At 44.3% G+C, this 27,771-nt stretch overlaps 1 protein-coding gene across 2 annotated transcripts in view; it reads left to right on the plus strand.

Annotated features, from left to right (window-relative positions):
- The first annotated feature begins 301 nt into the window (after nt 1-301).
- The window catches only part of SLCO5A1 (solute carrier organic anion transporter family member 5A1), a 157,283-nt gene continuing 129,813 nt past the window's right edge, over nt 302-27,771 (plus strand). For both annotated transcript variants that reach the window (XM_073679417.1, XM_073679418.1), the window contains exons 1-2: nt 302-496; nt 11,808-13,208. In XM_073679417.1, coding sequence (XP_073535518.1) covers nt 12,236-13,208 — 973 coding nt within the window. In that variant the 5' untranslated portion in view covers nt 302-496; nt 11,808-12,235. The remainder of the gene's footprint in view (nt 497-11,807; nt 13,209-27,771) is intronic.

Below are 27,771 nucleotides of genomic sequence, written 5' to 3' on the forward strand. Positions count from 1 at the left end.
GGTCCTCAGCTCAGCTCAGCTCTGCCGGTCCTCAGCTTAGTTCTGCCGGTCCTCAGCTCAGCTCTGCTAGTCCTCAGCTCCGCCGGTCCTCAGCTCAGCTCTGCCGATCCTCACTCCTGTACTTGCCCCGGAGATCCTCCGCTGTCACACGTCACTCACCGTCCTGAGCACCAGTGGTGGGCGGGGCTTCTCGGCAGGTGGGGAGGGCTGGGAGAGAACAGACGGACAATAGGAATACTGCGTCCTGATTGGCTGACAGTCCCTGCTCTCCTTTCTCTGATTGGCTCATAGCGCTGCGCTTGCCCCTTGCATCCCACTAGAGCAGATTGCGAGGCAGAAGAGAGTGGATGTGTGGCAGGAGATTCCCTTGTCCTGGGGATAACGGGAGCAGTGACCGGCGGCACACGTCAGGGCTTCTCCTCCTCCCAGTGGTAAGAGCCGGGGCCCGGCGGAGCACGCATGGTGACTGTGCACACACAGCGGACAGGCTCGCACGGTGAGTAGTTGAGCTCTGCTGCATCTCTGCTTTCTGCACGTTATTTGCCCCATAACTCCGTGCTGAAGTGCTGGTCCCGGTGTCTGAGCTGTGCTGCACTAATCCTCTGCTCCTATTACCCATCCCGCAGCCCCACTACTGAGGGGAGACAAAGGCACAAGCCGAGGATGGGATTACAGGAACAAAGGGGGCAATGCTGGCATGGTGGCTGTGCTGCCATCCTGCCACTGATGGGTTCTGTACAGTGAGGTGCTGGGACAGATGCTGCAGCCAGGAGCACAGCACAGGACAGCAGTTAACCCTTGCTTGCCTGCGCTCAGCTGCGCGGTCTGTGCAGGGCATGCTCCTGTATAGCACTGACATAGCAGAGGTAGCTTGATTTCCTGTGCAGAATCTGCTGTCAGTCACCTGGTGTCCCCTGATACATTCTGTGCATTGTCACCCTATTAGATTACCGGCTTCTTCTCACTATGTCCTGCCATGTCCCAGCTCATCTCCATTGCAAAACCTGCCAGAACACTTACTATGATCCCCTTAGTCCTTGGAGGTAAAAAAGAAAGCAGTCAGTGCTATATAAAGTCACTAACTGCAGCTTAAAGGCATCAGTGGTGCAGAGTATTGTGCGCCTGATAATGGGCTCCGGGCTTACCGTGTATCAGCTATTCATTGGGAACCAAACATTGGGGATTTATTCGTGCTCACCCTCAGGCGTAGTGGCATTGGGTCTAGTTGTCCCTTTATTTGATCTTGCATGGTCCATCAGTGTCACCACATCTCTACAGTACATACTTCTTGTGTGATTATTTGCTGGGGTTTGCCTTATGTGGGATTTACCATGGGACAGGTATGTGGGATTTACCATAGGACATGTGTGTGGGATTTACCATGGGACAGGTATGTGGGATTTACCATGGGACATGTACGTGGGATTTACCATGGGACATGTGTGTGGGATTTACCATAGGACATGTGTGTGGGATTTACCTTGGAACATGTATGTGGGATTTACCATGGGACATGTATGTGGGATTTACCATGGGACATGTATGTGGGATTTACCATGGGACATGTATGTGGGATTTACCATGGGACATGTACGTGGGATTTACCATGGGACATGTGTGTGGGATTTACCATAGGACATGTGTGTGGGATTTACCATAGGACTTGTATGTGGGATTTACCATGGGACATGTATGTGGGATTTGCCATAGGACTTGTATGTGGGATTTACCATGGGATATGTACGTGGGATTTACCATGGGACATGTGTGTGGGATTTACCATAGGACATGTGTGTGGGATTTACCATAGGACTTGTATGTGGGATTTACCATGGGACATGTATGTGGGATTTACCATAGGACTTGTATGTGGGATTTACCATAGGACATGTATGTGATGAAGGACACACACGTCTGTAGACGCTTCTTGTAGAAAGATTTGTATCTTTTACTGCCCGTGGATTGAGCACAGATTGTCTTGGGTCATTATCTTGGCAGATGACATCACATCTTTTGTTATTTCTAGGGGCAATAGAAGTCATTATATCTATAGGAAAGATCTAGATGCCTGAAGGTTAGGATTTTCATTTATGAAGAATGTTTTCATTGCCACACACAGTCATGTCATCACTGTCTGTTCTTTACGCTGTCACAAACTCGCCCTGGGCAGATCAGACATTGTAGTCACATTCTTGACCAAAGTTATTGTATTAGAGTAGGATATTCCCTAGTACAAGATCTTCTTCTACACTGGTCAGAACATTGAAGCCATATAAACCAATGTTCATGTTCAGTGTAATATGGGAAGATGAACGGGAGTGGTGCAAACCCTCTACCTATTGCTTAGGATTGGTTCATGGTTGGTCATTGAAAGTACATGGTTCCAAATAGTACATTATGGAAATATGGAATCTATCTAAAAGTCATATACTATATAGTGTCCTTGAACTTACCTATACATGCAGCCAGATTGCTATGGTAACGTATATGAAAATTAATATATGTGAATTTCTTCAGTAGTGTCAGATATACCGTGCAGCTATGGAAAATAATACTAAGAGCTCTGTTGACAGATCTGAATTCCATAAGGTGCCATTTCTCCATATAGATAAGCTTGCATATCTAGAAGCGTTCCTCCTTCAGTTATCCATACTTAGTTGCTATATTTAGAGCACCATTTCCAAAGAATTCACCGGATAGATGTTTTATTAAAAAGCAAGTATCTCTTCTTGTGGTTTACCTTAATTAGAGCTAATTAAAGTGAAGCTTTGGGAAAAAACTGCTCTTTATCTATCCCAAAGCATTACTTTCCTGAGGCACTGCACTGCAGGGCGTCCCTGGTCAGCTTCTTTTAGATCATGACCTCTCAGGACCTACAAGGAACAATGACGTGATCCTCCTTGTATAGTCGGATCCTGAGGGATCTATCAGTTGGGAGACTGAATATTACTTTGGTTTGAATTTACATTTTAAAGTTTTGATAATGTTAATATAATTCACAAGTGGGCCAGGTTCCAGAGACATTAGGCTTTGAAGCTAAATTTCTTCATCACAGAACACCTACACCGTTCTCTAGTTCTAGTTATAAGATGCCAGCTAGTATTTTAGTTTTTTTTTGTCATATACCTGTTTGTTTCTAGAATCTAGCCTCCAGTGTGTCATTTTTTTTAATAATTTTCTAATAAAGTGATATTACAGTGAATATCTATCTCTCTATCTATCTATCATATACAGTAAAGGTTAGTGTGGTACTACAGAGAATAAAGAGCTTTGGTCATGTTCACACGTTCAGTATTAGGTCAGTATTTCACATCAGTATTTGTAATCCAAAACCAGGAGTGGGTGATAAATACAGAAGTGGTGACGTGTTTCTATTATTCTTTTCCTCTGATTGTTTCACTCCTGGTTTTGGCTTACAAATACTGATGTAAAATACTGACCAAATACTGATAGTGTGACAGTAGCCTTATATAGATTTGTTGTTGTTTTTATGTTATAGTTTCTCACAATATTGACTTGGTAAATAATAAATATGTAATGAAGCTATAAGTGTAATATAACTGTATACATCCTTATATTTCTAAGGCTATGTGCGCACGTTCAGGATTTGAAGCAGAAATTTCTGCAGTGTTTCTGCATCTCCTTGGCAGGAAAAAACACTGCAGAAAAAACGTACGATTTTGCAGTGTTTTTGAAGTGTTTTTTTTTTAAAGCGTTTTTGTACATCAATGAATGCTTTTTGAAGCTAAATAAAGTTATTTTGGCGGGACATTGCTTTAACCCTTGGATTACCGTCAGAACTGGGGTGAGTATATTGGTTAATTTAAATGATTAAAGAATGTGTCTGTTGCATTTCAAATAAAGTGTTTACTCTGTGTTTGTGTTTATTTAACTTTTTACTTTACTTTAATTAGGTTTGGTGATGAAAGGGTCTGATTGACACCTTGTCATCGCCAAACAAAAGAGCTAGGTGTCAGCTAATTCCATTCACCTAATCTTCATTAGCATTTCCATTCATGTAATTTCTGGGGCAGCTCTGAAATGCTACATTTAGCCTAGAAAGGTGTCATAAAGCAAACATGGTCCCTGGCTTCTGTTTTTTGGCACAAGGTTAGAGGAGGTTGGCTTTTTATAAAGCTGGGAAAATTGCATCACCGGGTCTTTCCTAACGATGATAGTGAACAAGCCATAACCCGAACAGGCTAATTAATGTCTGAAACCTTGGTCAAAGTTATCTGAGCACACAAATCGCCAAGGGTGCCAAAATATTGCATTGGCCGGTTTTCCTTTTTGTAATTTTTAAAATAAAAAAAATGACTATATATTTTGCCTAAAATACAAAAGAAATGTGTCATCTTTAACTTTAGGCCTTTCAGAGATCATTTCATCTTCAGCTTGCTTAACTGTTCACAATAACAGTAATTTTGACCAGGGATGCCCAAACTTTTACATGCCACTGTATGTATATATACTGTATGTATGTACAGTACAGACCAAAAGTTTGGACGCACCTTCTCATTTAAAGATTTTTCTGTATTTTCATGACTATGAAAATTGTACATTCACACTGAAGGCATCAAAACTATGAATTAACACATGTCAAACTATATACTTAACAAAACAGTGTGAAACAACTGAAAATATGTCTGATATTCTAGGTTCTTCAAAGTAGCCACCTTTTGCTTTGATGACTGCTTTGCACACTCTTGGCATTCTCTTGATGAGCTTCAAGAGGTAGTCACTGGAAATGGTTTTCACTTCTCATGTGTGCCCTGTCAGGTTTAATAAGTGGGATTTCTTGCCTTATAAATGGGGTTGGGACCATCAGTTGTGTTGTGCAGAAGTCTGGTGGATACACAGCTGATAGTCCTACTGAATAGACTGTTAGCTGCTTTTTTCTTGCCATAAAACAAATTCTAAATAAAGAAAAACGAGTAGCCATCATTACTTTAAGAAATGAAGGTCAGTCAGTGCGAAAAATTGGCAAAACTTTGAAAGTGTCCCCAAGTGCAGTTGCAAAAACCATCAAACGCTGCAAAGAAACTGGCTCACATGAGGACCGCCCCAGGAAAGGAAGACCAAGAGTCCCTCTGCTTCTGAGGATAAGTTTATCCGAGACACCAACCTCAGAAATCGCAGGTTAACAGCAGCTCAGATTAGAGACCAGGTCAATGCCACACAGAGTTCTAGCAGCAGACACATCTCTACAACAACTGTTAAGAGGAGACTTTGTGCAGCAGGCCTTCATGGTAAAATAGCTGCTAGGAAACCACTGCTAAGGACAGGCAACAAGCAGAAGAGACTTGTTTGGGCTAAAGAACACAAGGAATGGACATTAGACCAGTGGAAATCTGTGCTTTGGTCTAATGAGTCCAAATTTGAGATCTTTGGTTCCAACCACCGAGTCTTTGTGTGACGCAGAAAAGGTGAACGGATGGACTCTACATGCCTGGTTCCCACCATGAAGCATGGAGGAGGAGGTGTGATGGTGTGGGGGTGCTTTGCTGGTGACACTGTTGGGGATTTATTCAAAATTGAAGGCATACTGAACCAGCATGGCTACCACAGCAGCTTGCAGCGGCATGCTATTCCATCCGGTTTGCGTTTTAGTTGGGCCATCATTTATTTTTCAACAGGACAATGACCCCAAACACACCTGCAGACTGTGTAAGAGCTATTTGACCAAGAAGGAGAGTGATGGGGTGCTACGCCAGATGACCTGGCCTCCACAGTCACCAGACCTGAACCCAATCGAGATGGTTTGGTGTGAGCTGGACCGCAGAGTGAAGGCAAAAGGGCCAACAAGTGCTAAGCATCTCTGGGAACTCCTTCAAGATTGTTGGAAGACCATTTCCGGTGACTACCTCTTGAAGCTCATCAAGAGAATGCCAAGAGTGTGCAAAGCAGTCATCAAAGCAAAAGGTGGCTACTTTGAAGAACCTAGAATATAAGATATATTTTCAGTTGTTTCACACTTTTTTGTTAAGTATATAATTCCACATGTGTTAATTCATAGTTTTGATGCCTTCAGTGTGAATTGTACAATTTTCATAGTCATGAAAATACAGAAAAATCTTTAAATGAGAACGTGTGTCCAAACTTTTGGTCTGTACAGTATGTGTGTATATATATATATATATATATATATATATATATATATATATATATTCACACTGCTCAAAAAAATAAAGGGAACACTCAAATAACACATCCTAGATCTGAATGAATGAAATATTCTCATTGAATACTTTGTTCTGTACAAAGTTGAATGTGCTGACAACAAAATCACACAAAAGTCATCAATGGAAATCAAATTTATTAACCAATGGAGGCCTGGATTTGGAGTCACCCCCAAAATTAAAGTGGAAAAACACACTACAGGCTGATCCAACTTTGATGTAATGTCCTTAAAACAAGTCAAAATGAGGCTCAGTATTGTGTGTGGCCTCCACGTGCCTGTATGACCTCCCTACAAGACCTGGGCATGCTCCTGATGAGGTTGCGGATGGTCTCCTGTGGGATCTCCTCCCAGACCTGGACTAAAACATCCGCCAACTCCTGGACAGTCTGTGGTGCAACATGATGTTGGTGGATGGAGCGAGACATGTTGCCCTAGATGTGCTCAATCTTATTCAGGTCTGGGGAACGGGAGGGCCAGTCCATAGCTTCAATGCCTTCATCTTGCAGGGACTGCTGACACACTCCAGCCACATGAGGTCTGGCATTGTCCTGCATTAGGAGGAACCCAGTGCCAACCGCACCAGCATATGGTCTCACAAGGGGTCTGAGGATCTCATCTCGGTACCTAATGGCAGTCAGGCTACCTCTGGCGAGCACATGGAGGGCTGTGCGGCCGTCCAAAGAAATGCCACCCCACACCATTACTGACCCACTGCCAAACCGGTCATGCTGAACGATGTTGCAGGCAGCAGATTGCTCTCCACGGCGTCTCCAGACTCTGTTAAGTCTGTCACATGTGCTCAGTGTGAACCTGCTTTCATCGTTGAAGAGCACAGGGCACTAGTGGCGACTTTGCCAATCCTGGTGTTCTGTGGCAAATGCCAAGCGTCCTGCACGGTGTTTGGCTGTGAGCACAACCCCCATCTGTGGACGTCAGGCCCTCATACTCGTGCCCTCGGTTTCTAACTTTTTGTGCAGATACATGCACATTTGTGGCCTGCTGGAGGTCATTTTGCAGGGCTCTGGCGGTGCTCCTCCTGTTCCTCCTTGCACAAAGGCGGAGGTAGCGGTCCTGCTGCTGGGTTGTTGCCCTCCTACGGCCCCCTCCACGTCTCCTGGTGTACTGGCCTGTCTCCTGGTAGCACCTCTAGCCTCTGGACACTGACAGACACAGTAAACCTTCTTGCCACAGCTCGCATTGATGTGCCATCCTGGATGAGCTGCACTACCTGAGCAAATTCTGTGGGTTGTAGAGTCTGTCTCATGCTACCACGAGTGTGAAAGCACAACCAACATTCAAAAGTGACCAAAACATCAGCCAGAAAGCATTGGTACTGAGATGTGGTCTGTGGTCCCCACCTGCAGAACCACTCCTTTATTAAGTGGGTCTTGATAACTGCCAATAATTTCCCTCTATTGTCTATTCCATTTGCACAACAGCATGTGAAATTGATTGTCAATCAGTGTTGCTTCCTAAGTGGACAGTTTGATTTCACAGAAGTTTGATGTACTTGTAGTTATATTCTGTTGTTTAAGTGGTCCTTTTATTTTTTTGAGCAGTGTATATTTAATATATAATCTATATAAATAAAAATGAACGTTGCATTCGAATACACGCATGTTTTTATATACCTACTATGTTTTTATATACCAGCTGTTGGACGTAAAAGCAACACACGCTATACCCATCTGTTGGACTTAAAAGCAAAACACGCTATACCCATCTGTTGGACGTAAAAGTAACACACGCTATACTAAATATTTTACAATTCCATTTCAGTGTTTCCGATTGAATTGTTAAATTGAATTTTCATAGATTTCGATTTATTTTCAGTTTCATTTAATTTAATTATTTCTTGTGACATTGCGTTGGAATTGAGCTGTGTCGTATACCATAGCGTGCATTTCGTGAGTATACTTTATTCTGCGTTTGATTTTAGAAACGTGCGCTTTCTCTTTTCTTTCTTTTCCATTTAACCACACTGAGCCACAGCAACGCGTGGCCGGGTACAGCTAGTATATAATATTGTCTGTCAAGTGTTCAAGAATAGGCAGTAGCTGAGGATAATTTTTCATTGAAAATTTGTTCCAAGTTTTATGGTGGGACTCAAATTGTTAACATAAAAGATACAGTTTACTACCACTTTTAAAGTTTAAAGTCTACACTTTTAAAATCTAAAGGTATTTTGGCACAGTTTTTTACTTGGATTTTTCTGGCTCAAAAATCCACTTCTAAGAACTGCCTTTTTGTAAGAAAATATTTATTTTGCGCTGTTTTGATGCATTTTTAATTGTAACATGGGGTGTAGAAATAGGGTGTGGTTTTTGTTTCTGCTGCAAAAACCTAGCCAAAAAACGCATCAAAACCTGTGATAAAATCAGTACTGACATTTCACTTTTTTTAAACGCACAGATAAAGCCGTGACGTGTACTATAGGCATGTAGTATGATTGGCTGCAGCAGTGATGTGAACTGTCGATGTGCTGTCACTGCTACAGCTAAAACACTGATAGAGAAGCACTGGAACCGAGAAGTATAAGTATTCTCTGATTTTATTTTACACAAGTTCTGTCATTTTGGTGCCACTTTTTTACAAGTGGAAAACCCCTTTAAAGTGTAGTTTTTAAAAATTCTCTGCAGAAAAATCGAGATTCTCCAGCAATGAAAAAGGTATACGGTATATAAAACGTCACTTTTTATTGGAAACTTTAAAATAGGTATTCACGGCAAACCACAGGTGATCCAGTAAAACCAACGCGTTTCGGTGTTAAGCCTTAGTCATGGTACTAATAATTCTCTTGTATCATGTGTTATTCACAGAGTGAAAACTTTTTAGATATTACAACAACGTCTGTGTAACATTGAAAGGTCCCATTTTTTTCTTCAGGTCACAGTATCCCCCTTTTATGATCTCCTTGTGGTTTCATCAGACAATGCCTTAAAGGGAGACTGTTAATAGGTTTCCGCTGTATCTGAGGGTAACAGCCTGATTTCAGCATTGTGTCACTTGCTAGATATCTTAAAGTAGTGTTCGTAAAAACAAAGTTTATTTGCTGTAGAGTGAGTCCTTGATTGACATCTTTCCCTATCTAATTATGCACTGAGCGACAGCTGTCAGTCAGTAGCTCATGAATGTCAGGCACTACTGATCTGAGAGCTCATAGAGTATACCGCTCCACTCACAATACAGAAGTTAGATTCGGATTTTATAATTTTTTTTTTAAAAGATTTCCAGTAAGTGACAAAATTGGAATCAGAATCTCTAGTTATCAGATATGGCAGCAAAAACCTGGGAATTTCCAAAGTTTAGTGCAATAAGCTGCTGTATATCTATAGGCAGTCCCTGACTTACGAATGTCTGACTTACGCATGACTCATAGTAATGAATGTAAGGTGGAAAAAAAATAGAAAAAAAATAATACTCACTTCATCGCTCTCCTCTCCAGTGAAGTGGCCAAAGAAGTGAGCGATGAGGGTAGTATTTTTTATTTTTGTCACCAGCCTTATTCCAACTTTCATACAAGTTCTCTGGGGGTGTGTGCTTTCAGTCCACCCAGACGCTGCCAATCATAGCCTGGCAATGTCTGAGACTGTTACATTGCTGTGCTGTGAATTGGCAGCTTATGGGAGGAGTGAACGTGCATTCCCCACAGAAGTTTCTGAAGAAATGCCCAGTTGGTCTGCAAGCAGAGATTTCACATACTGCACTCCAAAAGCAATAAATGTGCATATCTTTGCAATGGAGTGACACAGTGAAAAAAAAAGGAAAAGCATGAAAGAATCAGGGGTCTTCGGAGACATTTACAAGGTATCTCACAACAAAATTTTGTGTTTTTGCTGCATTTTTCTGTCCGTTTTTAGGGAAGAAAAAAACTCGGCATTTTTAACTACAACAAAATGAATTTCTAAATGCCTGAAAGAGATTTTTACAATTTCATTCAGATGTTGTGTTTAACCCCTTTACCCCCAAAGACTGTTTGCACGTTAATGACCAGGCCAATTTTTACAATTCTGACCACTGTCACTTTATGAGGTAATTACTCTGGAACGCTACAACGGATCCCAGTGATTCAGAGAGTGTTTTTTCATGACATATTGTACTTCACGATAGTGATAACATTTATTCGATATGACTTGCTTTACTTTGTGAAAAAATTGGAAATTTGGCGAAAATTTTGCAATTTTGAAATTTTTTATTTTCATGCCCTTAAATCAGAGAGATGTCACACAAAATAGTTAATAAATAACATCAGCACAATTTTGGAACCAATTTATTCATTTTTGTTAGGAAGCTATAAGGGTTAAAAGTTAACCATCGATTTCTCATTTTTTCAACAAAATTTGGCGTAATAATACGTACCTGCTCATTAAGGCCCAGGGCACAGGGACGTATTACGCCTCACATCAGAAAGGGGTTAATTTCTTTATGTTTATTGACCTGCAGTGTGTGTTTTTTTAAACCCATACGCCAGTTCTTTCAGAATATTTGTTGCATTTTGCCCATTGAGATTAATGAGGCTGAGCAGGGAAAAAATGCATCAGCAATGCACAAAACTGCACATTCCAAAGCAGAATTGCCATTGCATATTTCTTGTAATGTCTGCTTTTTTTCCTGCTCAAAAACACCCAGCAAAAGCACTGCATGAAAACAGAACCCCCTCAGCATTTTTAGGGTATTTTTATTTGGCAGATACGGTAAATATTTAGTGCAATGTGTGGTATAGAGGCTGCAGCTGCATCCCCCTTCTCTATTTACTGTAAATTGATTTTTTTTAGCGGCAAAAGGCAGGTTCTGAATAATTAGAGAGATCATTCATTAATACAGTGGCATGTAAAAGTTTGGGCACCCAGGGTGCCAAAACTTTTGCATTGACCCATTTTCCTTTTTGTAATTTTTAAACTAATAGATGAACATATATATATCTAAATATTTTTTCCCTAAAATACAAAGGAAATTTGTCATCTTTAACTTTAGGCCTTTTAGAGATCATTTCATCGTCAACTTGCTGAACTGTTCACAATAACAGTAATTTTGACCAGGGGTGCCCAAACTTTTACATGCCAGTGTATATTAATTCAAGCATGTTACTGATTTATGCAAAAATAACTAAAAAACAAGATATAGTGATAGGAACACTTTAAAGCCAGTCTGGTGGTGCAGGGTCTTAACCCTCATAAATTCTATAATAGATAAAATGGCTAAATGGTTGGTATGTGGCAGAATTTTTTTATTTACAAGTTGATATCAGTATAAATATATTTTTTGTGTGTGTAAAATAAGGCAAAATATATGTTGACCTTTATAGGGCGATCTTATTGCCATTGCCTAAAATTGCATCTGGACCTGTCTTTATCCGAAATAAAGTCTGCATTAATACTGTTTAATCTTATTTATTTGGTACTTGGTGGACAAAATAGAGATTCTTGATGTCATTGTGGACTTCTGATTGCAGTTGTGTTCTAGTTGGAAAACTTTCTCACTTTTGCAGATCAGGTATTTTCTTAATAATTTGCGCAATAAAGGAGAGTTAGCACATATAGCACTTAAGATTCCCATAAGCCTCGTCCGTACTTTGCTGACAGAAGCACAGCGCTGACCTTCTTTGCTTTTTCTCTATGCATTACAGATCAGCACAATCGCCGGTGGAAACATTTACTGGAGACAATGGGGACGAAAGAACTGCTGTCTATGGTGGAACCAGAGATGTGAAAGATGACGGTGATTGCAGAATGGCACCGTTTTGTATCCCAGCCTGAGGCCTCATCTCTTCTAATGCCTCTTCATTGTTGATCACCATCTTATCCGAATGGAACAGAGTACAGGAAATCAGTGCAGGGACAGCTGCTTGGCTGTTTTTCTGTTAATCCTAAGGACATGTATTCTAAAGACTATTAAGTTCATTATGCCACCTTTATGGAGAGCCCAGTGCAGAATCACTACTGTTCTGTAGGGTAGCGGGATGATGAACCATGAAGATATGTGAAATGGTTTAGATTATGACATTAGCGTTTCAATACATTTTTATATCATTTCACATTTCAGTCATCTTCGGCCATGGAAGATCCAAATCCACAATTATTCAGCGTCACTTACTACTCTAGTGAGGGTCATCAGGATGAACAATTGGGACCCACTGAGAGAAATGACACTTATCGGTCACTAAGTTTGCCTGTCTTAAATGGGTTTTGTAAGGCAAACTTTCAAGCATTTCAGCCGATGGTGGTAGATACGTCACAGACGGCAGTTATTGAGAAAAGAAGTTTCCTACATAGTCAAAGAGAATCAAACTTGAAACGTGGCCATCACAGGACTTTGTCATCTCAAAGCAGCGCACCTTCCTCTAGGACAATCTTTTCTTTTACAGCATCTGGCTTTCTAAGTGCGGAGAGAGCAGAATGCAGTGGCGCCACTAACAATAAAAAAGGCATTTCTTCATCAGCAACACTCTCTACAATAAAGAGTAGCCGTGGTCTTGGCATAGCACTGACAGATTCCCGATGCTTTCTTGTCTGTATGTCCTTTTTGACTTTCATCCAGTCATTAATGGTGTCTGGCTACTTAAGCAGTGTGATAACTACTATTGAAAGAAGGTATAGTCTGAAAAGCTCTGAGTCTGGACTTCTAGTGAGTTGTTTTGATATCGGTAGCCTTTTAGTAGTGGTTTTCATCAGTTATTTTGGTGGAAGAGGACGTAGACCACGTTGGCTCGCCATCGGTGGCTTGTTCATTGCTATCGGAGCAGCTCTGTTTTCCTTACCTCATTTCATTTCTCCACCATATCAAATTCAGGAGCTGAACTCTTCTATTTCAAATGAAGGGTTGTGCACAAATGGCAACACAAGTGCCAAAGATCCCTCAGAGTCATCCATGTGTCCCGCAGACTCGAGTGGAAAAGACCATTCTCTCTATGTAGCTTTATTCATCTGTGCTCAGATTCTCATTGGCATGGGATCGACACCGATCTACACACTGGGCCCAACCTACTTGGATGACAATGTTAAAAAGGAAAATGCTTCACTCTACTTAGGTAAGTGTATAAGACACTGTTTTTGGGCGATTATTATACTTTTGGTCATTATACTTGGAGAAATTGGAGGAGAATAAAAAAAAAAATGTCTATTGTAGGATGGCATTTGTATTCTGAAATGAGGTGAAACTATCAACGGTTACTCATAAGGGCTCATGCAGACGGCCATAATCGGACGAGTGCTATTCGGATTGTACTCGTCCCCATGTTATTCTATGGGACTGTGCAGCACATGTCCGATTTTTTTCCACCGTTAGAGCCCGACTGGGTAAAAAATTAAAAATTGCAGCAATCTCGAGTTTGATCCGATATTCGATTCGCACTCGGTCATACAAGTAAATGAGTCCATGGAAAACATCGGATGACATCTGAGTGCAGTCAAATTTCCATGGACTAACACAATGGAGAAGATGGAGAATTTTTTTTCTCCATCTTCTCATCCAAGAGAATCAAATCACACTATGATCAAACTCTAATCAGAGATTGATCAGAGTATGATCATAGTGTGATCTGATTCTCTCGGATGAGAACACATATGGTCATCTGGACCTAGTCTAAGGAGGATTCATTTACATTTCTCTTTTTCAAATTGCTGGGTCTGAGTGAGGTTATATTTGTTGTGTCTGTGGGTTTAACATGTTATTTTAGACTTACAGATTTCTGCATTGATTGCTTGCGATTTTCATTTCAAGATGTTTAAAGATGTTTTCCAAGAATATTTTTCAGCCCAATTTTCCTTAGATTAGTGGAATAAACTTAATTCTCTGAACCAGGAATGCTGGTTTTTGGTGACAGGACAAGACCATATGACCGCTGCAGCAAATCACTTGGCTCTGCATCTCTGCCAATGTACATAGCTGCAGTCATATGCAATGCGCTGTAGCTGTCAATCCACTTCTAAGCCACTTCTAAAGAAAAAAAAGCTACAACTGCTATTTTTTGTATCACTTCACGTTGACAATATTTTATAAAAACTGAAAATAATACCAACTAAAATTACATCCCACAAAAATCAAGCCTTCATACACCCTTGTCATCCAAAAATAAAAAAGTTAAAGGGGTTTTCCCACCAACAAAAGTTCATTTTAAGCAATAGATCTTGGAATAATAACTTCCACACTTGGATGTGTTTAAATAAAATGTTCCTGTGCTGAGATAATCTTATAAATGTGCCCCTGCTGTGTACTGTGTAATGGCTGTGTCTGACCGTGCAGGAACATAGTCTGATCATACCACATCTCCTGGGCATGGGAGGAAGAAAGAGAAAGTACACAGACATTACAGCATTGGATCACAGCCGATTCTTTTTGTGAGATACAACATTTCCCTGCCTGTTTTTTTTTTTAATTTATTTATTTCAAAGAAAGAATCAGCTGTGATTCCGTGCTGTAATATCTGTATACTCTTTTGCTTCCTCCCCTGCCCAGGAGATGTGGTATGATCAGACCATGTTCCTGCACGGTCAGACACAGCCATTACACAGTACAAAGCAGGGACACGTTTATAAGATTATCTCAGCACAGGAACATTTTATTTAAACACACAAGATCTATTGATTAAAATGAACTTTTGTTTGTGGGAAAACCCCTTTAAGGCTCTTTGAATATGGCAACACAAAAAAACCCCATTATAATGTGAGATAGTAATTGTATAAATAAACAATATATACATGGTATCGCTGTGTGCAGAACAACCAGAACTATAAAATGAGCACACTATTTATCCTACCTATTAAACGCTTTAAAAATAAAGCAAGAATTGCCTTTTTTATGCTCATTTTACTTAAAAAAATGTAATAAAGAGCGATCAGTTTTTATGTTACCAATAAAAACTAAAGTTTGTCACTAAAAAAATAAGCCCCCATACAGCTTTGTCAGTGAAAAAAAAAGTTGCCGCTGTTACAATATAGCGACTCATAAAAACATTTATTTTTATTATTTTTGGAAAAATTGGATTTTATTGAAATATAAAAAGTGATAAAATATGCATACTATTTATCCCACACAGTGAACACAGTAAGAAAAGTCAGAATCACTGTTTATGTGTTATTTGTTTGAAGAAAAGATGCCTTCACTGCCACTTTACAATTACAATACTATAAAACCAAGCAGGTGTTCAGAAGCTTTTTGTCAGACGCAGTGTTGCTTTGCAATATGTAGACACTCCTGAGTATGTGGACATGATGCCGGATTCCACCTGCTTGAAAAAGCGCTAAAAAATACTCTAAAGAATGTCACATATGTCCAGCAATGTAAAAGGACCTGCTGTTCACACGTTCAGTCTTTTTGATCTTCTTTTAACCACTTCAGTCTTCTGAAATGGCTAAAAAAAAGTGACTTAACTATTCTGGCAGCTTACACATAGAAGCCGCTCACTTTTAATACATACAGTTTGGAAATAAAAACCCCCAGCGGCAAAGTTGAAGAAAAACACTACTGGCATTCTCCTGAAGCCTCCTATGAAGGAAAAACTGAGTGGTGCGCTGTGTGCACATGCTCTAAAACTTCAATCCCAGCAGATATGGAAAGTGCGGCACTGTACGCTGACGCTTTAATCCACTTAATTCCAGTATGAAGCACAAGGTAACACAATGTAACAAAAAAGGCATACAGTTTACAGCTGTTCACGTGTGGTCCCTCTTCTTTAAGGCCTTGCCGTGTATTGTCATACCCACTCTTTAGTAGCTCTTTATGGCTATCTCCTCCTCTAACTAGGATCTGTTCACAATGTAATCCCAGAATACGCAGGCAGCGAGGATCACCATTGTGCGCCTCCCGCATATGTTCTATGGATCTAGGAGAGCCCTATCCCAACTGTAATGTGTAGATGTGTGTAGATTATGAATTCATTGTTTTCACAATTCACATACAATTTCATACACTGTGAATTTGGCTTTGCATGTAAAGAACTGGTTAATATTAAATGTTAAAAAGGTTGTCCACTACTTATTTCTGCACTTTGTGCTACAGTTTCCATTCTGCGGGTTTGGACAAGATAAGCTAGCCTTACCTTCCTATTCACATTAGTGAACCGTGAGCATCCATGCTACTCTCATAGGTTCACCAGTAGTGATGAGCGAGCATGCTCGTTACTCGAGATTTACGTGCATGCTCGTGTGTTTTCCGTGTATCTTCAGCGTGCTCGGGTGTTATGTTTGAGTCACTCCGTGCTCATGAGTTGCGACTGTTTGACAGCTTTAATACATGTGAGGAATGCCTGTTTCTTAGGCATTCCTCACATGTATTATAGCTGTCAAACAGTCGCAAATCATTCACACAGGAGTGACTCAAACATAACACCCGAGCACGCTGAAGATACTCAGCGAGCACCCGAGCATGCCCGCCGAAAGGGTAAACAGGACAAACTCACTCATCACTATTCACCAGTTGTCCTTTCTTATACTACTTTTAATAGTTACTAACCATTGCATACTGGGAACACCTGAAACCTGTCATTTTGTAGATGTTCTAACCCAGATGTTTATCCAGTACTTTTTGGCCCTTATTTTTCACATTGTTACCTTTGTCCATTTTTGTCTGGTTCCAACATGTCAATATTAAAGAGGATGGTCACTACTTTTTTATTGATTGATCCTCAGGATAGGTCATCGTTATCTGATCGGTGGGGGCGCGACACCCGGCACTCCTATTGATCGGCTGTTACCTGCGCCAGCGGCGGCGGGAAGCTCTAGGATGCTGCTGGAACACAGCAGCTAGGTGAAACCTATAGTAGCCTTTACCAGGTACTGCAGATCATTGCACCCTCACCAATTAAATATTGATGGCCTATCCCAAGGATAAACCCATGATAAAAAGAAGTGGCCCACCCCTTTAAGAACTGAATGTTAATTTACTTGATTAATGCCTTTCCCTCTTTGATAAATGCGATTGTAATGAAGCAATCAATGTCAGTGGTGTTAGTTGTGGCTGACCAAAGTATATCACTACTGTAAAACCGGTGTTTAAGGGATCTAAAAAAGTTTCAGGCAACTCGAGCCTTAGGTATTTAATAGTGGTGACATTTATTATAAGAACAATTTCTTTTTAAAGTGACGCCAGTCTGGCGATCAGATGGCCTTTTAAAATGAAATTTAATATTAGGGACTTGAGGGTCAACTTCTCTAATGTTAATAGGATTTGAATAGGCTTGTGATTTACAGCGATGATACATATTTATCGCTAACAAACGGAGAAATGTTATCTTCCAATGTATGAAGATATTTCTAATGAGCCAAAAAAAAGTAGATCTGATCCTCTGTGTTTGGGTGTCAAGTATATAAATATTTTCTTTTTACAAAAGTAGAACAAAAATTATTATAGAAAAATGATTACTGACACCTCACCCTCCACCAGGTCACACATTAAACAGTTTTACACCCAAAACGTCTGTCTCCAGTTCTTAGGACCGGCACTGGCTTATCCTGCGGAGTGCAGAAGTGATAGTGGTGCAAGCTGTATGATAATGATGTTTTTATAGGGAAAGGCTGAAATGAAAGATTTAAGAAGAAAAGGAAATAATTATTGAAAGCTCTTAAGGGGCTTGTCTTTTCCCTTGTTGCTTTGGCGCTTGCTTCATTGCTTAGGGCTCATTCAGACATCCATGGATCTCGGGCTGATTTCGGACTGTAATGCATCATGTAATGGGTCTCTCGCCTATAGCCTGATAGCTTCATATATTTCTGCATGAGCCCTTACAGATTTTAAAAAGATTCTTCCGACGTAGATGAGAAACCTTCAATGTCCTGCAACTTTTTAGGGCCTCCACCAATCTGATATAGAGGACCTTTCCTAAGGATAGGTAATGAATTTCAAAGCAGCGGACAAACCCTTTAAGATATGGGAAACTTGAACAGCTAAAGTCAGTCTATGCCTGACATTAAGAAGAATTGCGACTTACTATAGCAGGTTTCAGAGAAGCTTGTTATTATTTGCTGGTCGCAGTTCTTAAAAGCAGGGCTGTGGAGTCGGTACCAAACCTACGACTCCTCAATTTCCCTGACTTCCAACTCCTGACTCCACAGCTCTGCCTCACTACTGAGCGTGTACATAAAGTGCAGCTCAGATTCATCTCCTCTAAAAGCCAAGATCCTTAGATCAGGAACAGAACAGACATTTATAGGGCAATTCATAACTTCCCCAGATTCTTATGAAAACATTTACAGCACATCCTGCATGGTACTACAGTACCCAATTTATTATATAATTTAGGAGTCTAAGTTGGTCCATTTTACACCGACTCCGACTCTGGCTTCACCAAAATGGACTCCGACTCCACGACTCCGACTCCACATCCCTGGTTAAAAGGATTGTCATTTTTCAAAAAACTTTGGGCTATAAGCCGTTGTGGTTATAATAAATACAAACTGAGTATTATTTGCCCTTCCTGGGTCGAGCGCCGGTTCTCTGCCGCTGCCCCGACATCTCTTTTTTTTCCTGCAGAGCTCATGTCATGTTGACAGTGGGGCAGCCAATCGCTGAGCTTGGTGGCAGTCCCATGTAGATGGAGCAAGCTGCTGAGCTCAGTGATTGACTGCAGCTCTATCGACCTGATGTCAACACTGCAAATAATAATCTCCAAGGAGAGACACAATCAAGCAGCACACAGCTGGTGCTGGACCCAGAGTAGGTAAGTGCTATAGTTTGATTTTTTTAATTATTTTTTTTGTATTATTTTTATTATTTTTCTGAATGGGTGCAACTCTTGCAAAATATTGAAAGTTGAATTCTAATATAAATGTTGTTAGACTGGCTGTTCAGCTATGTATAATCCAGAGCACATGGGAATTTGCAAGCACTTGTCCGGTGATATATCTTATATGAATCAAATATCGTATGTGCTGTTCATTTTTAGCTTCAGCCCCTGCCATGAAGGAAGTAAGATATCAAATTTCCTTTGTTCTTTCTTGATATCCATTTGATACATCAGATTATCTCGACCACATTGATTTAGAGTTCTTAAGATTCTGGCTTTAAAGAAAAAATGGTTGCAAGGTCATGTGCTGAGTCTGCAGGAATTAAGTGGCATTAGTAAAATATAAATGATAAAGGTATCACATGAAAGTCTAGTGGTTGGGGACAATTTACAATAAAATAAATGAAATACTTAAAAAAAAAAAAAAAAAATTGTATACTAAAAACCATTCCAACACTATGCCTAGAGAAAGTGTCTATCTTTCAGTAGAAAGACGTGTAATCTGAAATACGCGTATAATAATACAGGATGGTATGGTAATATGATTGTCTGCAGATTGGAGGTGGATTATCGTTTCGATTATTATGTGTGTATTGTTGCATCCAATAAAATGAAATAGAAAGGTGCACATAGCTTTCCAATTTACTCACTAATACACATTGAAATTGCAACACCAAGAAGGAAGAGTTGTGGAATTACGAAAATCACAGGATCAATAGACATGATAATAATATGTATTCTGATCCCATAACTAAGCTGCAAGTGTGGGGCTCTTGAGACACTGTTTCTTGGCTCTCTCTCTATTTACGAGTACTCACACAAAGAGATTTCATTAGATAGCTTGACTCGACTGCAGGAGGCACGTATGGAGATTTCAGAAGAAGGTTTATTTCAAGCTGAATTGTTGTAGTTATGCACAATTACAGTGGCAGTAGCTGCAACCGCTGCAGTAGGTAAAAAAAAAACTATCCTGAACCAGAGCTACAAGACATGAGCTTCCTAAGATGGCTGACACAGAATGAGGAAGAAAAAGAAGGTATGTTGCTGACATCAGAGTTAGAGAGGCAGAGAGGCAGGACAAACTTCTAAAAGGCAAGCCTTATTGCATAACAACAGCAACAATACAATACTTTATGATTCCCAAGTTGTGGGACATGACCGTATGCAAATGATGAAGAAATTGAAACAATATCTTCAAAACATCTCGAGTATGAGCTCCATGAGCAGAAATACACATACTTATACATCTTGGCATGTTATCAGTGAGGTTATTAATGGTTATCTGAGGAATGTTCTTCTGCGCTGAATGTACTTGAACAAATCATCAAGATCTGCTGCTGGCAGCTCCTTTGCAATTGTTAACCAATGACATCTAAGATGTGCTCGATGGGAGACTAGTCTGGAGATGCTGCCGGATATGATAGTGCATTTGGGCCATGCAGGCTGCTCACAGTAGCATGAACAATTATTAATAACCTTATTGATAGCAGCAAAGACGTGCAAGTGCGTGTATTTCCGCGCGTGGTGCTTTTGACGCGCCCCCTGGGCCAGTGCTGTAGTGCGGCGCGCGTGCGTGCCGGGAGTACCCGGAGCCGGATCCGATGGGGGTAGTAGTCTTCGTGTGGCGGTGACCCGGTCCGTGCCCAGGGTGGTCAAACTAAGTGGCAGTTATTGGTATGATGGTATTAGTGTCCGACTACGCCACCCGTTGAATGCGGCTATGAAGCCGCCGCTGCAGGGCAGTCCGCTGAGGCCGGTGGTACGGATGTGCAGCGTGGATGGTATAACCCCCAACGGGAGGGGTATGGCCTCAGGGCAGAGGATGAGGTTGATGTTGGGAGTGATGGTGTGGATGTCCCAGCACTAATGGTGCGACAAGGAAGCACGGAGACGCGAGGGTACAGTTCAGGGTCTTTACTGATGGTACAAGGCAAATTCCCCCGGGAGTACTGGCTAGTAGTTGGGGCCTGGTTAGTCTGCGAGTAAGCCGGAGTTCCCCTGGCCAGGTGGAGTTGTAGGCCTTCCCGTTAGTCTGTACCCTTCCTGGCTACCCTGCTTTCGGCGGTTACAAGTAGCCCACGTCCCTGGGTATACCGTGTGGTGCTCACCCGTATGGCTGGTGACCTGGGGCCTCCTGTTAGCCTCCGCTCCGGGATGGCGGTGCTGGTCCCTTCGTTGTGACTGAGCCTCCGGGCTTTTATGGCCAGAGGACCTGGAATCCCCTGCCGGATGGATTCTGCTGCTGGGTATATCTTAGTCCCCACAGCCTCGGACTCCTGTGTCCGGTTTTAGTACCTTCTCCCAGGGCGAGCTCTGCACAGCTCCAGCCCCTGGCGCTTCTCCTTGGCTCCTACAGAGCTCCTGATGTCTATCTGTCCCTGTTTCTGCGTGTCCAGACCAGACTCCGTCTCTGTCTGGAACTCCTCTCTCTAACCCTGCCTCAGCCCCAGTTTATATAGGGGAAGTTCTTCCCCTCCCAGGACTGGGCAGGAGGTGTGGCATGCTTAGGATTCCTGCCCAGGAGACCTCCCACCTGCTCACAGACGTAATACTGCTATTACTGTGGAAACCAGACCCCTGGGGTGCCACATTCCCCCCTAGTAAAATTTAGTACTCCCGGACTAAACATAACAGGGTATAAACAATAACAATTAAATACATGAGATGGTCACGGCGTGTCCGTAACCGGGAAGCAATAAGGGTGTCCATTTCACCAAAGATCAGGGAGCCGTAACCAGGTAGGGGTCTGTCCTGCCTCGAGTCTTTAACAGTCTGTAGTCCATTCCTGGGTTACGCTCCAAACATATTTACAACAGAGTTCCGGTTACTCACTGTCCATAACCTGTCAGTCCATATAAAGAAACCTGTAACTGAAAAACATAATTAGCAACGGCTACAACAAAACAGGTAAACATAAAATAGTTAAAGCAACTAGCCAACTTAGATTCTCCAACGTACGGGCATCTGGCCTCTGGTAACCCTAGTGGACCTACGGAGCTCACTAACTGGTCCTGCACTACAGGGTGTAGGAGGTGTTATGGGCAGGCTGGGCAGCTTTCTGCGCACTCTTTGGCTCACTAGGGGCACGGCAGGCTCACTACTAGCAGAGGGTTGATCCTCCTGTACTGCTGGTGTGGACTCTTCTGCCTCTTGGGCCGGCTGCTCTTCCAGCTCTACTGGTTCTTCTGTAGGCACTTGCGGGGCTGGCTGGAGAAAGGTGAGGACGGGTACCACGACAGCACCGTTTACTTGTGTCCAAGACCGGGGGAAGTCTCCGAGTACAGTCCTGATCATTTCTTCCCTTTCCTCTGCGGGTCGAGGGTTTTCTTGATCTTCTTCTTCAGGGCTTTGCAGCTGCTCGGGACACTTCTTCAGGTGGTCTCTGGAGACAACGGCTGTGGTTTCTCCTCCATCCTTACTGATCACGCAGATCTTTGGGCTCTCATGGCTTGATGGCAGTACGGTGTACGGGTCCTTCTCCCACTGGTCGTCCAACTTGTGGAGCCGTCTTTTCCTCTTCAAGACCTGCTCTCCAGGTACCAGGGGAACAGCGGGAGCATACTGATTATAAGCCCTCTCTTGCCTTTCTCTAGCTTGAGACAGACTTCGCTCCACTCTCTCCTGCACTTTCCGATACTGCTGCTGCCGCCCTGTATCCCAGTCTGCCTCTGGCGAGGTGTCCTCGGGCGTCAGGACTCCCATATCCAGGTCGATAGGCAGCTTACCAGGTCTCGCTCTCATTAGGTAAGCCGGGGTACAGTTGGTAGAACCTACAGGGATGTGGTTGTATAGGTCCACCAGATCAGGCAGCTTCTCAGGCCACATACTGCGTTCTTCCAGGGGCAATGTTTTCAGGAGGTCTATCACCACCTGGTTCATCTTCTCGCAGAGTCCATTAGTTTGTGGGTGATAGGGCGTTGTTCTTATCTTCGTGCAGCCATACAGGTTGCAGAACTCCTGGAAGACTTCCGCTTCGAAGGCTGGCCCTTGGTCTGTCAGCACTTGGTCCGGGTACCCGTGTGGACGGCAGAAGTGCTGCTGGAAGGCTCTAGCTGCTGTTTGAGCCGTTAAGTCCTTGACCGGGACCACCACCAGGAACCGGGAGTAATGATCTACGATTGTGAGGGCGTAGACATACCCAGATCTGCTTGGAGCCAGTTTCACATGGTCCAGGGCTACCAGTTCCAGTGGCTGTCGGGTGATGATGGGCTGCAAGGGAGTCTTCTGGCTGGCACGGTCCTTCCTTCTTAGGTGGCACGGTCCACAGTCTCTGCACCACCTCTCGATGGCTCCTCTCATGCCTACCCAGTAGAACCGTTCACGAAATAAGAACTCCAGCTTCTTCCACCCGAAATGTCCTGCTCCGTTGTGGTACGCCTCCAGAATCATAGCCGCGTCTCGCCTGGGGACCACTACCTGCCAGGTCAACTCATGCGTTCGAGAGTTAACCATTCTCCGGCACAACTTCTCCCTGTAGAGGAACAGCCTACTTTTCTCCTTCCACAGTTGCTTAGTCTCCTCTGGGGCGTCTGGGTCCAGACTGGCATCGGCTTGGGTCAGCATTTCCTTCACCAGACGGACTGCGGGATCACTGTCTTGCGTCTCTGCTCAGTTGTAGTGGGGCAAGGGATTGAACGTCGCGGAGCGCCTGTCCTTCACACGGTGGGAATATAGGGTAATCCCATGACGGTGGAACGCAGGGAGCTCAACTTCTTCCAGATCTTCTGGATCTTCCCCTACGTCCGGTAAGTTCGGCATTCTAGACAGGGCATCCGCGTTGGCATTGGAGCGTCCTGCCCGGTATTTGATGGTGAATTCAAAGTTGGACAGGCGAGCCATCCATCTCTGTTCCAGAGCACCGAGCCTTGCAGTGTCCAGGTGTGGCAACGGGTTGTTATCCGTGTACACGATGAATTTGGGGGAGGCAAGGTAATGCTTGAAACGTTCGGTCACTGCCCACACTACTGCCAGGAACTCCAGCTTGAATGAGCTATAATTCTCAGGGTTCCTCTCGGTGGGTCGTAGCTTTCGGCTAGCGTAAGCGATTACCCGTTCTTTTCCTTGCTGGATCTGGGACAGCACGGCTCCTAGCCCGATGTTGCTTGCGTCCGTGTGGAGGATAAAGGGCTGGCTGTAGTCTGGATATGCCAGGATTTCATCCCCCGTGAGGGCCATCTTCAGCTGGCAAAAGGACTCCTCTTCCAGCTTTTCCCACCTGAAGGGCGGCTTCTGGTTTTTGGCTTTTCGAGATTGACCTATCAGGAGGTCCTGCATAGGGGCTGCCATTTTGGTGAAACCGGGAATGAATCTTCGGTAGTAGCCTACCAACCCGAGGAACTGCCGCACTTCCTTTATGCTGGAGGGTCTTGGCCAGTCCTTAATCACGGTGATCTTATCAGGGTCAGGAGCCACTCCGTCAGCACTCACCACGTGTCCCAGGTATTGCACCTTTGGTTTCAGGAGATGACACTTGGAGGGTTTCACCTTTAGGCCGTAGTTTGCCAGAGCTTCGAACACTTCTGCCAGGTGTTTCAGGTGGTCCTCGTAGGTCTTGGAATAGACGATGACATCGTCCAGGTATAACAGGACCGTCTCGAAGTTCCGGTGTCCCAGACAGCATTCCATCAACCGTTGGAAGGTTCCTGGTTCGTTGCAGAGCCCGAACGGCATGCAGTTAAATTCGCTGAGACCCATCGGGGTGGTGAATGCGGTCTTCTCCCGGTCTGCCTCTGCTACAGGAACCTGCCAGTACCCGCTAGTGAGATCCAAAGTAGAGAAGAAGTTAGCAGATTTTAATGCAGCTAAGGACTCTTCTATCCTTGGTAACGGGTACGCATCTTTGTGTGTGATACGGTTGACCTTCCTGTAGTCTACACACATTCTCATAGTGTTGTCCTTCTTTTTCACTAAGACTAGTGGAGCTGCCCAGGGGCTACAGCTGTCTCTGATTACCCCAGCCTCCTTCATGTCTCTAAGCATCCCCTTGGCGTGTTGGTAGTGTGCAGGGGGTACGGGTCGGTATCTCTCCTTTATGGGAGGATGGTCTCCCGTGGGGATGTAGTGTTCTACCCCCTTTACTCGCCCGAAGTCTAACGGGTGTTTACTAAACACTCTCTCGTACTCTTGAACCACCCGATAGACTCCTTGTTTCTGGTGTGAGGGAGTGGAGTCAGTACCCAGATTTAGTTGCTGACACCAGTCCTCCATTGGTTTCTTAGAGCCGTTACCTTCCTCTGGTTGAGATGGAGGCAAGGGTTCCACGGCCTGTACAGAATTCTGGTTTATGGTGAACAATTTAGCTAGCGTGGCATACCGGGGCAGGTGTACTTCTCTCTCACCGATATTTATGATGCGAACGGGCACCCTCCCATGGCGTACATCGACCACCCCCCGTGCTGTCAAAATGGTGGGCCTACTGTCTGAGTAGACGGGTTCTACCATTGCTTGGTAGTCTCTACCTCTTAGACCAATAGCTGCCCGGCACCAAATCATCATCTCACTTTTTGGGGGCATGGCAATAGGGAACGGGTCACACATTCTCACGCTACCTATCTCACCACCAGATAGTTCCACCTGTTGCCGCTTCATCAGTGCCCGGATCTCTTTTTGGAGCACACGCTGCTGGCCGGAACTGGCGTTCTTGGCAACCTGCTGTAAAATGAGAATCACCTCTGCAAGACAATTTTCAATTACATTGGTTCCCAGGGTGATTCTAGGGTGACTCTCATGACGGTCTATGTCCACTATAATCAGTCCTTGTGCCGCCAGTTCGACTTTACCGATTTTAATGGTCACCTCCTTGAATCCCACCTGCGGCACGGGCTGACCATTGCTGGCGATGATACTCAGGTCGTCGTCTGGGTAGCGGGTTATGTCCGAATCATTCCAGTACTGCTTGAAGAGCACGTACGGGATGGTGGTGACCTGTGACCCAGTGTCTAGTAGGGCACTCATAGGAATGCCATCCAGTACCACAGGCAAGATTGGACGTCCCCCTACGTATTTATCACGCCAGTTTGATGGGCCTGATGGTCTTATGCCTGGGGGTTGGCCCTCTACCCCAGGTTGTGCCCGTTTAAATGACAGTACCTTGCCACATGTCCGGGTTGATTGCAGCGGCGGCAAATAGGTCGTCCGTCCTCGTTGTATCGATCGCTGGGTCTTCCTCTGGCCGGTGGGGTCCTCCTTGGTCGGCGCCACGGGATGTCCTCCGGTCCGGATGCCAGCTCGATCTTCCCTGCAGTAGAAACCTGTAAAGACTGCACAGTTCGGGTTAGCGCGGCAACGCTTTTAGTTAGCTCTTGGACCTGATGGTGCAGGTCTGTAGCCGGGTCACTGTTTAAAGCCTGCGCATCAGCTCCCACAGGCCCTGCAGACAAGGACGCCGTCTCCTGGTGATAAGTGATAGCAGGGCGCCTGTGGGTCACAGCGCCACCTGGTGCCGGTTCTCGGAGCACCCGGATGGCTCTGTCCTTGAACTGTGCAAAGTCCAGGTCAGGGTCCTGTAAGGCCATTGCCCGCAACTGGGTTCGGTGGGCATTGCACAGTAGACCCTCAATGAATTGTTCAGTCAACAGCTTATCTTCATTTCCCACGCTGTCAGGGTCTGCCTGCTTAATGGCTCTCAGGGCCTCTTGTAGGTTTAGAGCATAGTCTCTTATACTCTCATGTGCCCGTTGTTTGCACCCATAAAATCTTAGTTTTATTTCGGCTGAGGTGCGGGTGTCAAATGTGTCTTTCAGCCGGGTTAGTATGTCTCTGACAGTCCTCTTCCTCCCAGGTGGCCAGGACTTTACCTCCCTTTGGGCTGCCCTGATTAATTGGGCCACCAGGATGCTCACTTTTTGCGCCTCCGTGAGGGGATACACCTGGAAGAGGCTATCCAGCCTTTCTCTGAAGTCATTTAGGGTATGTGACTCCCCTGAGTACTGGGGTAGCCAGGCTGCCCCCGGGATATAGGGCATGGTGAAAGGCATGACCGCAGCAGCGGTGGCGCTGGCGGCGGCTGTGGCGGTGAAGTTCTCCTCCGTATCCGACATCCTCCTCCCCCCTAGTGGACCGTGGCCTACCTTGCGATGATCCTCTTCCGTAGGCCGCGGCTCCGCAGTGGATCGTCAGGGTTGAGGACCTTCCGTCGCGCTCCTGTGACGTCGGCGTCTGCTGGACTCCTTCCAGGACCTTACGCAACGTCCGGACGTGAGGCGGGGCTTCAGTTCTCGCGGGCTTTCGGAGTCCATGCCCCTCTTCTTCCCGCGCGGCGCCCTCAAGATGGCGTCCAATGGCGGGAAAACTCCACGGATGGCGGGAAGAAGGCAGAAGATGGCGTCGGATGGCGGGAATCGGCTCCAGATGGCGGGAAACGACTCCGGACGGCGGGAAACTTCACCACAGGTAAGTATAAAAGTCTCTTTTTTCAGGCACGCAGTACCCGGTGGTTGCGGGCACGTAATCCTGCCGACTACGCCAAAGTTGACGCGCCCCCTGGGCCAGTGCTGTAGTGCGGCGCGCGTGCGCGCGGGGAAAACCCGGAGCCGGATCCGATGGGGGTAGTAGTCTTCGTGTGGCGGTGACCCGGTCCGTGCCCAGGGTGGTCAAACTAAGTGGCAGTTATTGGTATGATGGTATTAGTGTCCGACTACGCCACCCGTTGAATGCGGCTATGAAGCCGCCGCTGCAGGGCAGTCCGCTGAGGCCGGTGGTACGGATGTGCAGCGTGGATGGTATAACCCCCAACGGGAGGGGTATGGCCTCAGGGCAGAGGATGAGGTTGATGTTGGGAGTGATGGTGTGGATGTCCCAGCACTAATGGTGCGACAAGGAAGCACGGAGACGCGAGGGTACAGTTCAGGGTCTTTACTGATGGTACAAGGCA

The sequence above is a fragment of the Phyllobates terribilis genome, unplaced genomic scaffold (assembly GCF_046119375.1).
Source record: "Phyllobates terribilis strain yellow unplaced genomic scaffold, ASM4611937v1 Scaffold_4__5_contigs__length_816908805, whole genome shotgun sequence".
NCBI classification, from domain to species: domain Eukaryota; kingdom Metazoa; phylum Chordata; class Amphibia; order Anura; family Dendrobatidae; genus Phyllobates; species Phyllobates terribilis.